Below are 13888 nucleotides of genomic sequence, written 5' to 3'. Positions count from 1 at the left end.
GAGAAAATAAACCTAACCGCATGATTTCTAGTTCGCATGCATTTATTCACAAAAACGAAAATAAATGACCCAATAAGCTTTTCCTTGTGTACACTCCTCACGGGATTTTTAAGGTTCGGGTTAGGCTCGACCTAAGTTCAGGCTCTATGTTTACTATATGCTGGGTTCGGTTCTAAAGTAATAGGTTCTCGAATTGTCCTTGTCGGTGCCCCCTTGGGCTATCGAACCCTCAATCCTGGCCCGTCACAGGCTTTAAGGACCGAGTTCAATTTCGAGGGAACACACCTCCTTATGTCCATGCGGAGGTGAATACCATCACGAGGACCATAAGGCGTGAGCTCCAGGAGCGATCCACTATCCCATGCGGAGGTGAAAACCACACGAGGGAGTAGTCTCTCACTCCTACTTAAATAGGACAGAGCGGGGTTTTAGCTCATGTTATGCAAATGCAACTGTGCAGTGTGTGAGGAAAAGCGAAAATAAAACAACACAATTACAAAACACTCCAAAATCAATCCTCTTTAAACACATAATTAATCTGAAACAAATAGCAAACAGATCAGTACAACTATTTATTTGCTAATCAAATTCCGAACAAACAACATTAAAATCAAACAGGGGATCAAAAACCAAATTAGAACGAATTTATAACTTTCAATTGCAAAGACAATTAATTAATCGACTATCGGCCTGACTCTCTAAAAAAAGTCCCCAGCAGAGTCGCCAAGCTGTGAAATGATCTTTACAATTGTTTGAATCTCAGGGAAGAGACTACCAAAGAGAACCATTTTTTTTGCAATGTCAAGGCACAATGTCATGTTCTGATGATAATAACTCAAAGCTTGCAATTCTTTCTGTCGAAACGGTTTTTGTCTCGGGTGAGATTTTGGAAACCACACCAATTTTTAATTATTCTCTTTACGATTGAATTTTAATTTTTCGAAACGGTTGTGGTGTTGTAACCGGGTCTGGATCCTGTAAAATATAATATGTAACATTAATAATAATATAATAATAATATAATAATAATAATATAATTTAAATATAATATTTATAACCCGGACAAAAACGGGTGTCTACAGTTGCCCCTCTTTGCTTATTCTTGTGTTAACAAGAATAGGGCAAAGATAAAAAGACAACGCGTTTTTGTCCAAATTCATCTTCGCTTTGAAACTTGATAAGGGATTTGTCCCATTCCTCCTTCAAGGTAAGTGAGACTTGAAAAATCTTCTGCAAACGGGTTCGCTCTCTTTTTCTTCAGGGAGTATAGAACTCGAACAATCTTTTTTTTACGGGTTCGCTCTCTATTTCTTCAGGGAGTAGAACTCGAACGATAATCTTTCTACGAGACTGCCCAATTTTCTTCAGGGACTAGAACTCGAACAATAATCTTCCTACGAGACTGCCCAACTTTCGGTGGATGAATGATTCTTTGAATTTGGTGGATTTGTTGCAGATTTCACGTGGGAAGCTCGGTTGTGGTGTTGTAACCGGGTCTGGATCCTGTAAAATATAATATGTAACATTAATAATAATAATATAATAATAATATAATAATAATAATATAATTTAAATATAATATTTATAACCCGGACAAAAACGGGTGTCTACAGTTGCCCCTCTTTGCTTATTCTTGTGTTAACAAGAATAGGGCAAAGATAAAAAGACAACGCGTTTTTGTCCAAATTCATCTTCGCTTTGAAACTTGATAAGGGATTTGTCCCATTCCTCCTTCAAGGTAAGTGAGACTTGAAAAATCTTCTGCAAACGGGTTCGCTCTTTTTTTTTTCAAGGAGTATAGAACTCGAACAATCTTCTTTTTACGGGTTCGCTCTCTATTTCTTCAGGGAGTAGAACTCGAACGATAATCTTTCTCCTCCACAACCCTTTCTTCTCACTTCCCTTTTCAGGCAGTCTTCTTGAAATAGGATGAATATGAATCATATTGAAATGATCTTTACAATTGTTTGAATCTCAGGGAAGAGACTACCAAAGAGAACCATTTTTTTTGCAATGTCAAGGCACAATGTCATGTTCTGATGATAATAACTCAAAGCCTGCAATTCTTTCTGTCGAAACGGTTTTTGTCCCGGGTGAGATTTTGGAAACCACACCAATTTTTAATTATTCTCTTTACGATTGAATTTTAATTAAAAACAATGTGATTTTAGAAAACCTCTTGTTTCGAAAATTTGGGAATTCATTCACGATAAAAATACGGGTTCGAAGAGTCGCCACCAATCTTTGATTAGGGTGTGATTGGGCACCCAAAAATGTTTTGCCATTTTAAATAAAAAAAATTAATTTTAATTAAAACAACAAATTTAGGTCTGCATTACCAAAATTCGAGTTCGGGAGTCGGTTACGCGTGGGGAAGGATTAGCACCCCCACAGCGCCCTAAATCGGTACCTGTCGATTAATTAATGTCTTTGCAATGAAATTTACAAATTCGAGTTTAATTTGATTTATGATCCCCGACAAAACACCACATGAATTTTACAAAATTCAAAAGAACCCAAAATAGATTGAATTAAAATTACCAGGCCTTTAGAAAGATAAAGAATATTCGATTATTTACAAATATCGAGACCAGATCTTAGATAAGTTCTAACTATCTTTTCTCGATAAATTTAAATAGCCGAATATTTCTTTTTCTTCCATTCCCAAATTTTAAAAGCGATAAATTAATTTCTTAGGTGTCACTGATGGAATATACTTTTAATTTAAAATCATCAAAAGCGGATATCTAATCAGTTAAGACAACCCACTTAAAATAATTTTAAATTAAAAAGATATTACCTTTAATTAAATTATGTAAATACATTGAGTTTATGCACGTGAGGCTAACATGCAAACCATACTAAAATGATGTCATATAAAAATTAATTAAACCAATATTTTAAAATATCATGCAATGTGACATTTCCATAAAAATTATATACACATTTTATAACTAAAAATATATACTATATACATAGTTATATTTAATGAACAAATATGACCTAAACAAAACAAACGAAAACATAATACAACAAATTATAAATTTCAGAAAATAAATATATTTATTAAAACGAGGACTAAATGATATCAAATAAAACTTTAATAACCTAATTATAAATAAAATACGAATTAAGGTAGAAATGTTAGTATTATACCATATTAAATACTAAGAACTGAAATGAAACTATTCCTATTGCAGGGGACTAAAAACAGAATAAATCCCAACACACTCATGACTAAAGTGCAACATGCAAAAATATGAAGGTCAAATATCTAAACAACAGAAAATAAACAAATCAACAATAGGACGAAAATTAAATGAACCATAAAATAAATAGACAGAATTAAAAACATGCAAACTTCGACCTAGGGACTAAAATGAAACATGCGAAAATTAACAGTTCAATGTATAAAGAACAGAAGCTCAATACAATACCACTCAGGACTAAAATTGAATACGCGTAAAATATGGAGACGAAATCAGAAACACAAAAACACCTATTTAAGGACTAAAATGTATTAAGCTGCAAATGAAAATGACTCATATGGAAAATGACCCAAGCGCAAAACATGAACCTTAAGGATTAAAATGGTAAAAACAGAAAATAAAAGATTAAAATAAAATAACAGAAATTAAAGTGTGAAAATCAGGAAAGATACAAAGATAACCGTCCGGATGTATTTTCTTTGATCTGCCGTCATCCACCGTCCGATTGTCCTGATTTTTCAATAGGTTGTTTGTGTTGGCATTGCGCAACTTTTCACCGTTCGGAATATTGATCGCAGATTCCGATCACCGGCAAGAGGCTAAAAATAGTCCGGAATTATTTTCTCCGATCCGTCACCGTCCACCGTCCGATCGTCCTGATTTTTCAATATGTTGTTCGTGATGGCCTTCCGCAACTTTTGACCGTTCGGAATATTGATCAAAGATTCTGATAACCGGCAAGAGGCTAAAAACTGCCCGGATTTGTTTTCTCCGATCCGTCACCGTCCACCGTCTGATCGTCCTGATTTTTCAATATGTTGTTCGTGATGGCCTTCCGCAACTTTTGACCGTTCGGAATATTGATCAAATATTCCGATCACCGGCAAGAGGCTAAAAACCGCCCGGATTTGTTTTCTCCGATCCGTCACCGTCCACCGTCTGATCGTCCTGATTTTTCAATATGTTGTTCGTGATGGCCTTCCGCAACTTTTGACCGTTCGGAATATTGATCAAATATTCCGATCACCGGCAAGAGGCTAAAAACCGCCCGGATTTGTTTTCTCCGATCCGTCACCGTCCACCGTCTGATCGTCCTGATTTTTCAATATGTTGTTCGTGATGGCCTTCCGCAACTTTTGACCGTTCCGAATGGTGATCCGAGATCCCGATCTCCGGCGAGAATCCGACAGATTACGAGAAGTGTTGTTTTCTTTTTTTTTCCCTCATTCCTCTCACGTTTTGGCCTCCTCTCCGTCTGGTCTCTCATAATTGCATCTCCATTTTATCATTGAATGTCATTTTGTCTTTTTCCCTTTTTTCTTCATTTGTTGCATCATTAGGTAGGAATAGTGAGGGTAGGTAATGGATTAGGTATTTTGTTTTTGACTTGGAAAATTGCTTAAACTTTCGGTGGATGAATGATTCTTTGAATTTGGTGGATTTGTTGCAGATTTCACGTGGGCAGCTCGGTTGTGGTGTTGTAACCGGGTCTGGATCCTGTAAAATATAATATGTAACATTAATAATAATAATATAATAATAATATAATAATAATAATATAATTTAAATATAATATTTATAACCCGGACAAAAACGGGTGTCTACACTTTCTTTGCAACAGGAGGGAAGAAGGGCATTGCTTGCTTCTCTCCTCACAGCTGGTTAGTTCTTTAACATCGATACCACTACTTTTCTCCCATTAGTTTCAACTCTCATAATCAGTTAACTTTCATGGTGTTTTGGTTTAAATAAGTTACTCAATAATGGGTAAGTGGTTATAGGTTTAATTGTTCTAATGAACTTTGTTTGACTGATTCAGTTGCTGCAATGCATGTCTCTGATGTGGCCGAGGCAGCTAGCACAAGTCGAAGAGCTGTAAATCTAGTCCTTACAATGTCTATTAAAAAAAATAGTCCTTACAATGCATAATTCATGCAATTTTATATTGATTCTTGCAGCTCAGAGGAGCTAAAATACCTGAGAGTGAATTCATAACTCTTCCCAATGGGCTCAAGTTTGTACCTCTTCTACATCTTACATATATATTAATTTCTTTGGCTTAGAGGAGAAAACAATGAAATAGCATATTTGATTTCTTCTGTATGTTCTACAATGGAAGTGATTATACAAATTTTGACTCTCACAATATTCTCCAGGTACTATGATTTGAAGGTCGGCAGTGGAGTCAAGGCTGTTAAGGGGTCTCGGATTGCAGTACGGTTGTGAACTAGTTAGATTTCGTTAAAATACTCTATGATGTAACTTTATGATCAGTTTTCATTTTACTTCCTACCGGAATGATGAACCGCGAATGTCGCTTAATTACTTATCATTAAAGTTGGGATACTTCCACCATGTTGGACCGCTGAGTCTCTAATATCAATGATCAAACGTCAACGGTGACATTTTGATGCTGTCTAGTATTTGATGAAAGCTAAAGTGATACAATGAGATAGGAGAGAATCTCAAATACACTTAAAACATACATATCGCCCTTGATAAATCTGAAAACATTCCGTTAATTGTGTTTGTTCATCCCCATAAGTTCGAATATTACTGATGCGGTATGGTTGTTTATTAGTAGGTTCACTATGTTGCCAAATGGAGAGCCGTCACGTTTATGACTAGCAGACAAGGACTTGGTATCGGAGGGGGAACGGTAAGAGCAAGATGTTATAGCCTTTCTTGTGCCTTATAACCAGAATTGTAATATTCTATTGATCCAGCTTAGAGACTCGGGGACATCTTCTGCCAGAAGATCAAACAGGGATTTTGTTTCTCGAGCCTGCACGATCCAATGTTTTGATTGCTAACCTGATGCACAGACTATAAATTCAAGTTTAGAAATCCACCCCAGCTTTGAGATTAATAATGTTAAGAGATACTTGGCCTAAATGTGGCTAAAGCTTTCTTCTACTGCAAACTCCGTCTCGTATTCGTACAAATTTGTTTAGCAATGACGTTAATGCAGAGTGCAGTTAACACAAATGATCAGACTGATATGTTTGAACTCATGCAGCCTTATGGATTTGATATTGGCCAATCTGAAAGAGGAAATGTGCTCAAGGGATTGGACCTCGGTGTTGAAGGATGCAGGTCGGAGGGCAGGTGACACAGGTGACACCTGTTTGTAGCTTGCCATTTCATCTATGTTTCTTGTGTATACATACACATACCATTTCCTTTTCTTGTGTATACATACACATATGCATATACCATTTCCTCAAGAGTATAACCAATAGGTTGTTGTTTCCAGCGACTGCTGATAGTTCCTGCAGAGCTAGCATATGGAAAAAAGGGAGTTCAGGAAATCCCTCCAAATGCAACGATTGAGGTAACAGTCATCTGTTTCTGAAATATTAGTATTGTCCCCTCATTTTCTGCATCTTTCTCTAACCTGCAGTTGGATGTTGAGCTATTGTCCATCAAACAAACCCCATTTGGGTAAGTAATTATGCATTCTTTTGTAGCTTTTCAATTGTCTGTGACACTTTGGTTTAAGCCATGGATTTGTGGTGCAGAACTCCTGTTAAAGTAACTTAAGGTTGATTCAAGAAACAAAAGCTGACAATTGGGGGAAAGCAGAACATTATTCTCTTCAACTTCAAATAAAATAGCTTCTTCTTTTGGTTATTTTTATTCTTATCTATTGGCTTCACTAGTCTACTTGCTTTTCATTTCTTTTGTATAAACTTGGTGTTTAATATATAATATCCAAACTTCATCCATCTCTGAGCAACAAAAAATATTTTTAAATCCGAATTAATTTTGTATATAAAAGTTATTGGTCTTGAATCAATTTTTAAATATTAATTTTTTTACTTGTTTATATAAAAAATATTTAAAAAATATAAGCATCTTCATAATAATATTAAATATCTTTTAAAATAAAAGTAATTTGATAATTTTAATTGAATTGAAATCAAGATGACTTATATTAAGAGGATATATAATTTTTTTTAATAGACTTGTTTTGTGCAATATATGTTCTGCGTTGCTTTGTTTTGTGCCCTTCCTTCATATGGCTATAAATAAGACGAGACAAATCACGAACTACTCAAGATCGATTCGATCAAGGCTCGATAAATACTCAGATTGAATGGACTCGACTCGAACTCGACTAGAGCTCTTAACGAGCCGAATCGAACTACTTGATATTCGACTCGAAAAGCTCGTGAACAACTCAAAAATATAATATATTAAGTTTTATTTTTTAAAAAATAAACTATTAATAATATTAACATTTATGTATTGATTTTTTTTAAAAAATACAATAAAATTTTCATGTATTTAAAGTTCAAGTTCCAGTTTTAATTTGAGGCTTCAATCAAGTTAAGTTTAAGATTTTTTTTTATTTAGAGCTTTTTCGAGATACTCAAGCTTCAGTTCAAGATTTCGAGTTCGAGTCGAGCTTGAAAATTTTAAGCTCGCGAGTTTTCGAGTCGAGTTTTATTTCAGAGTTTTCGAGTCGAGTCGAGCTCAACAATACTCGAGCTCGACTCGGCTCGTTTACGCCCCTATTCCTGCATATAGAATTTCTTAAACACCTTCCCAGTTGCCTGCTTAGCATAATCTGAATTTTGTACTTTAAAATCAGGACTTGATCACTTTTCTTCATCCAAAATGAAATAACATTCAAAATGAAGGATTTTTAAAGAAATTTCTTACATTTGCTTGTTACCAATAAGGTTTAGGCATATGGCTTAACACAAGAAATAAAATGAAAAAGTATCATCATTAATTGCCTATTTCACCAAAAACCAGGCAAACAAATGATGTTTACAAAACTGACTTCAAACTTGGACACTAATTGTCCATTTCTGCATCTCTGACTAAATCCAAACCCAATCTAGTGACAGGGAAAAGAGAAACGAGTACCCGTTTTTTCCTGCTTCTGAAGCAAGCATTGTTCGTACCCATGCTACACCTCGATTCCGGTAGAGAGATTATAATATACAGCTTTCGCAATGCCTGAACAATGGTCCTTTACAAGGAGCAAGCCAAGCTATCTGTAAGAAGATTAGATGTCCCCATCTGTTCACAAGCAATCCAGGCCATATGAGAATCTTACACTGTGGGGGATAACTACCCTTTCCGATCACTATAAATAAAGATCGGACAATCCACTATATAGACTGAAGAAAGAATGAACTTTTCCAGACTGTAGGGTTTAAATTACAAAAACTGGAACTCCACAAACTCTAACAGTTGTATTAGGAAAGTTACAAAACTCAAACGCATAAGCTTGAATAGCATCTCGCTGGTCGAGCTAGTCACACTCAGCTGTCCTTCATTTATGAAATCTTTACTGGAAGTAATGGAGACATTTAAAGATGACGAACCTAACAAGTTAAATTTCAGATACAATGTTGCAAACTGAAGCAATAAAACTTCAGGATAAAAAAGGATATAATATAATTAATGAACTGAACTTACAATCGTAGTTTGCCCATCCAATTCGTTGATGAGCAAGATCATATACAAATATCTTATCTTTTAACACAATATCTGCAAAATGAGTAAGCCACAAAGTGGTTACATTCATCTGTAAGAAAGTAAACAAAATGGTGAAATTATCACTAGTGCAAAATAGCAGGCACGAAATAGGGTCCAAGAGACCCGAATTGATAATAGTTCCATGGAAATTTTTAGCTTAGATATCATATGATTAGGGTATCATGTGAATAGGCCGAAAAGAAAGTTTCTTCAATTTTCAGTGGATAAGGATAAAATCAACAAAAACCCCATTTTCGTATTTAATCCTTGTAAGTACATCAATTTTAGATTATTAATTTTGAGTGTGGAAAGGAAAGGATCTATTTTAATATTTTTCCAATAATAAACCTCACATAAATGATATATAATAACAAATAAATAATGATAAATTTAATTTTAGACTGATTCTATATGAATTGAATGTTCCCCTTTTACTATCCATATTAAAAGAGTTGGTGAAAATTCCAAAGTATACAACCATATTTTGGTGATTCCTACGAGTCAAAATTATGACATGAGTTCAGTAAAGGTACAATTTGCCAAAGACCTCCAATAAAAAAGTCTCAACTTTGATGATTTTTACGAGTTCATGCAAAGTCACTAGCACTCGATATATACTATGGAGAAAACACAAAAATAAGTCCCAAACTCCAAGCTATATTCAATTCAAAGAAAACCATAACTGACCTCCTAAAATTGACATTCCACCCTGAACCTTTTGGAAACCAATGCACCACATTGTACCACCATCCTGCTACAAACAAACAAAAAAGGACCCATTACACTACATGCAGCTGAATTTCCATAAAAGCAGTCATTTTTACTTCATAATGACTTACGTAGAATTGACCAAAAGAAGAAGAAAAGAAAAGGAAAAAAAACTTACGTGTATAAGATAGTCTTCTGGTTTTAACATCATTGATGCACCACCCGCAAAATTTAGACTAACAGGAGGGAATAGCTCACTAACACTGAATACAAAGTAAATATCAGTCTCATTTACATAAAGTGCTGCTAGGTGCATGGGAAAACAAAAAATAAAGATAGGTATGAGATTACGACATAAGAGATAAAGCTATAGAATTGACCTGGTGGGGACTAGATAACACTGGTTTCCTTTAGAAATGGTGGGAGTAACAGATGGTGAAACAGTAGCAGTTATCTGCAAATTCAAACATGCAAGTCAACTTCAGAGCACATTACTAGTAAAGTAATGCAATATAACTAATTACCTAATGCTTTCAGGGTGGCAATCTCAGAAGAGATGTTTGTTTCCTATGTCACCATTTACATTGCTTTTAGTTTGACGAGAACTGAAAAAAACATTCATGGTATTCATACTTACAGCGCTAACAAATGGATCATATGCCTCCTGCACTAGGTATGCCAAAGTTGTTCCAGTGTCGACGATAGTACCACGATTATTAGATGTTGCAAAAACTCCTGGGTCAATTTGCAGCAACTGTCCATTGACAGCAATGCTCTGTAGAATTAAATTATAATGAGGCCTGAAAATGTTAAACAAGGAAATTGTCAACCTGCTACAAAATTTGTAGCCATATATTCCAAGTGAAACTGAAAGATCATATGTTTGCAAAAGAAATGTTGGCACAGTAAAGCCAGAGATTATTCATGAAAACATCCATTCACCATCAAAAAATAAATAACCAAATAAGCAAGTTTACGGCATTTCCATATCCCTTCATACGCCTAAACTCCTTCCTGTCCCACTATCAGAAAGAGTGGGAGATAAAAGGATATGAGATAGGAAAAAGGCCAAGCTTTTGCAAACATTTCCTAGGAGTAGTGGTAATATAAGGAACATGCACTAATAAGCAGAATAAAGTTCAAAACAACCAAAAGCATCTGACCCATTTAGACCGACCGAGGGAATAAGAAAACTTATGTCATTGCAGCATGAACATATCTGAACTGCTTTACCAAGAATATTTGAAAATGTTCCACTTCAAGAAAATAGAGCAAAACCATCATAGTAAAAGAAGCAAGTACAAAGGCTACAAAAAGTATGCAAGAAAGAGGACATACTGGGATGGAACAAGTGGACTATAAACAATGCTTGGCTCCAAAATCTCACCAAGAACCATTATACCCCCTCCGCTGTTATCTCCTTTCAGACAATGTGAGAAAACTCTAGGTGTTATTCCCCGTGATGACAATTGTGATATAACAGACAGATCACCTTGGCCAAAGCCAAATATCCCATCCACAGCTTTATCTGTCTTAGCTAAGTCACCAGACTGATATGTGCTGCACCTGTTTCCAACAATGTCCAGAGAGGAATAAGTTTTTATAACATGGTGAGATTAACATAAGAAAAACGGCAATTAAGTTATTATTTGATGAAAGACATAGCCAACAGAAGAAATAAACAAAATTGCTTTTTTGGAAGATGAAATATACTATGAACTAAATGATGAAGTTTACATTCCTTCCTCTATGGAAAAATAAAAGTGCACTAGCAGAACTCAACTAATTTGACATTAACCTCATTCCAGTTGCTCAATTCCACCATTGTAATTGAGGATCATAATAGACCAACATGATTGGCCCCTTTATTATATTTCCTCCTTGTCTTCCATTTATCTGAATGTTTATGGTTCCTTCTAATCCTATATTATCAGCAAAAAGAAAATTTCTATTGTCTCATGGAAGCTCACCCAAATACAACAAGAGCCGAAGAATTGGCAATCAAAGATTGTCCCAAAATAGCATCAAAATACAACATATCAGCTACATAATAACCAGAAGTCCCACTTCCATCTCCATACTGGAAGGAGTAAGTGCACTGATTACTCTGAGAACACTGAGTTGCAGTTGTTTGAAACTCTGAAGAACACACTGCATCCGAACAAGAAACCAGCTTAGCAGATGATGAACTTGAAGAGTCAAATAAACTGAGTTCAATCTGTACAGTGCACAACAAAACAAGTTAGCGATTACATTCTCAACTGTCACTTTCCCCCAAAAACTTGTCAAAATTATTGAGGTAAAAGGAAGGAATTTTACTCCAAGTTCACTGGATTGGGGACAATTAGTGCAAGAACTGCAAGTCACCCATAATATATCACTCCCAGTGTCTATCTGCACATTGAATTCTCTAGGAGGCGATCCAAGTTTCACCTTTGTGAAATAAAGCCTAAACAAACAAATAAATAAATACAAAAAAAAAACATTCAATAACAAAATCAATGCAACTATCTAGATTCCAATAGGTGTTAAAATAATCGATGAAAAGCAAAGGCAATTAAAGAGAACATGGACAAAATTGAATGACAAGAACACTAGCGATAGGACCAAAAAAAATTAAGGAAAAAGAAGACAAGTTTTCATCTTTGGATAACCCAAAGGGGTTAAAAAGTAATCTTCTTCTTTTCCTTCAATATTCATTATCTTCCACGTCTTCAGCTGTCAAAAGAAGCGTAAAGATAAAGCTGAAAACAAAGTAAATACGTAATCGCAATATTCAGTAAAAAGAACCTAAATTTAGCCAGTTTCGTACTTTACAAATTCATCAAAGAAAACCCATTGAAGAACATAAACTATAATTCGGATTAAGGAATAAAAGTTATAAAAAAAATTATGAGGTTAAATTCACTGACGAGCAAAAATAGCCCTATTAATGCAAAACCCAAAGAGAACCTTAAAGCCGTAAAAGTGAAAACAATAAATAAAGAAACAAAAAAAGGGTAAGCGAAAATCACCCGGCGGAATAGAGATCAGAGGATCCTTGAACAGAGAAGTCGACGACTCCACCAGCTAAACCCTGCAAGATTCGTGAGTGTCTGAGTTGGTCACGAGCAACAAGTTGGCTCAACTCAACTGAACCGTTCAAAGGAAAAGCTCTCTCCAGTGGGATAACAACACAGAGAACCACCGACAACGCTGCTGAAAGTTCCAAGATCAGCAGCAGACTGGGAGCCCGCATTTCGCAAAAGGCTTTACGAACCAAGTTTTTTTTTTTAAAAAAAAGGAAAAACAAGGGGGGCGTATTTCTTTATAAAGTTAGATTGAAATTAAAAGATCGACCTTGTTTGATTCTGTGCATTGAGAAGAGAAAAGAAAAGAGAGGAATGTTTAAGCAATGAGAGAGAATTCTTTTTAGAAAAGAAACTTGGAGAAATGAGAATTGTGTTCTGATGACTTTGCCAGCTAAATTGGGGGATAAAAAATATAGGCGTTAAAGAAGCAGACCTGGAAAGACGAAAGTGCCCTTGACAATAAATTTCAGTTGGCAACGATTTTGCAGTGAAATTTCTATGTAGTTCTGATAATACATGGTTTAATATATCGTTTTCTTTTCTATGTTTGGGTTTTGTTATAATATTATTTAAAGTTTTAATTAAATTTATCATAGGTGTCGAAACGATTTTTTCTTAAAAGGCGAAAAAATGTGAGATTTTAAAAACCACATTAATTCTTAATTGTCTCTTTTTATTTTAAAAACATATACGATTTAAAAGACATCTCGTTTCGAAAAAATTTGAATTTCCTTTACGATCGAAAAAGACGGTTCGAAGAGTCACCACCAATCTTTGATTAGGGTGTGATTGGGCACCCAAAAATACTTTGTCATTTTAAATAAAAATTAATTTTAATTAAAACAACAAATTGAGGTCTGCGTTACCAAAATCCGAGTTCGGAAGTCAGTTACGTGTGGGGAAGGATTAGCACCCCCACAACGCCCTAAATCGGTACCTAGTCGATTAATTAACGTCTTTGCAATGAACTTTATAAATTCGAACTTAATTTGATTTTTGATCCCATAAAACAATGACGTAAATTTAAAAAAAAATCAAAACCACTCAAACAAATTAAATTAAAATTACCAAGTCGTTTTAGAAAGATAAAGAATGTTTGATTGTTTACAAATATCGAGACCAGATCTTAAAGATATAACAACCTTTTCTCGATATATTTAAATAAACGAACATTTCCTTTTCTCTCGTTCACAAATTTTAGGTGACGAATCAATTTTTTTGTTTCACTTTCGGGATACACTTTTATTTTAAAATCATTAAAAGCGGACCTCAAATCAGTTATGACTGCCCACTTAAAACAATTTTAAATTAAAATGGTATTACCCTTAGTCCGATTATGTAATATGTCAAGTTATGCAAATGAGGATTTCATACAAATTGTGCAAAAAATATGTCATGCCAAAA

At 34.8% G+C, this 13888-nt stretch overlaps 1 protein-coding gene and 1 pseudogene across 1 annotated transcript; one reads left to right on the top strand and one right to left on the bottom strand.

The window, feature by feature from the left end:
* Positions 1 to 4822: 4822 nt before the first annotated feature.
* On the top strand, positions 4823 to 6762 carry LOC120207490 (annotated as a pseudogene).
* Positions 6763 to 7925: 1163 nt separating this feature from the next.
* On the bottom strand, positions 7926 to 12920 carry LOC120207532 (aspartic proteinase 39-like). Its single transcript, XM_039206982.1, has 10 exons — positions 12428 to 12920; positions 11733 to 11862; positions 11384 to 11631; positions 10752 to 10979; positions 10051 to 10213; positions 9794 to 9867; positions 9592 to 9676; positions 9393 to 9459; positions 8646 to 8717; positions 7926 to 8551 (listed from the first exon to the last, which is right to left on the bottom strand). Exons 1-10 carry the CDS (start codon positions 12649 to 12651, stop codon positions 8385 to 8387), a joined length of 1458 nt encoding a protein of 485 aa, XP_039062913.1. The 5' UTR covers positions 12652 to 12920; the 3' UTR covers positions 7926 to 8384.
* Between the last annotated feature and the right edge of the window lie 968 nt (positions 12921 to 13888).

This window comes from Hibiscus syriacus, unplaced genomic scaffold, assembly GCF_006381635.1.
Source record: "Hibiscus syriacus cultivar Baekdansim isolate YM2019G1 unplaced genomic scaffold, ASM638163v2 tig00014862_pilon, whole genome shotgun sequence".
NCBI lineage: Eukaryota > Viridiplantae > Streptophyta > Magnoliopsida > Malvales > Malvaceae > Hibiscus > Hibiscus syriacus.
The sequence above is the reverse complement of the archived record's forward strand: the minus strand, read 5'-3'. Positions and strand labels throughout refer to the sequence as shown.

Bases quoted from the DNA above. Each gene is read 5' to 3' on its own strand.
- LOC120207532 (XM_039206982.1), bottom strand. From the start codon at position 12,651: ATGCGGGCTCCCAGTCTGCTGCTGATCTTGGAACTTTCAGCAGCGTTG. The intron at 11,863-12,427 runs GTGATTTTCGCT...TTGTTTGTTTAG, and splicing joins TCTGATCTCTATTCCGCCGG to GCTTTATTTCACAAAGGTGA. The intron at 11,632-11,732 runs GTAAAATTCCTT...TGCACTGTACAG, and splicing joins CCCAATCCAGTGAACTTGGA to ATTGAACTCAGTTTATTTGA.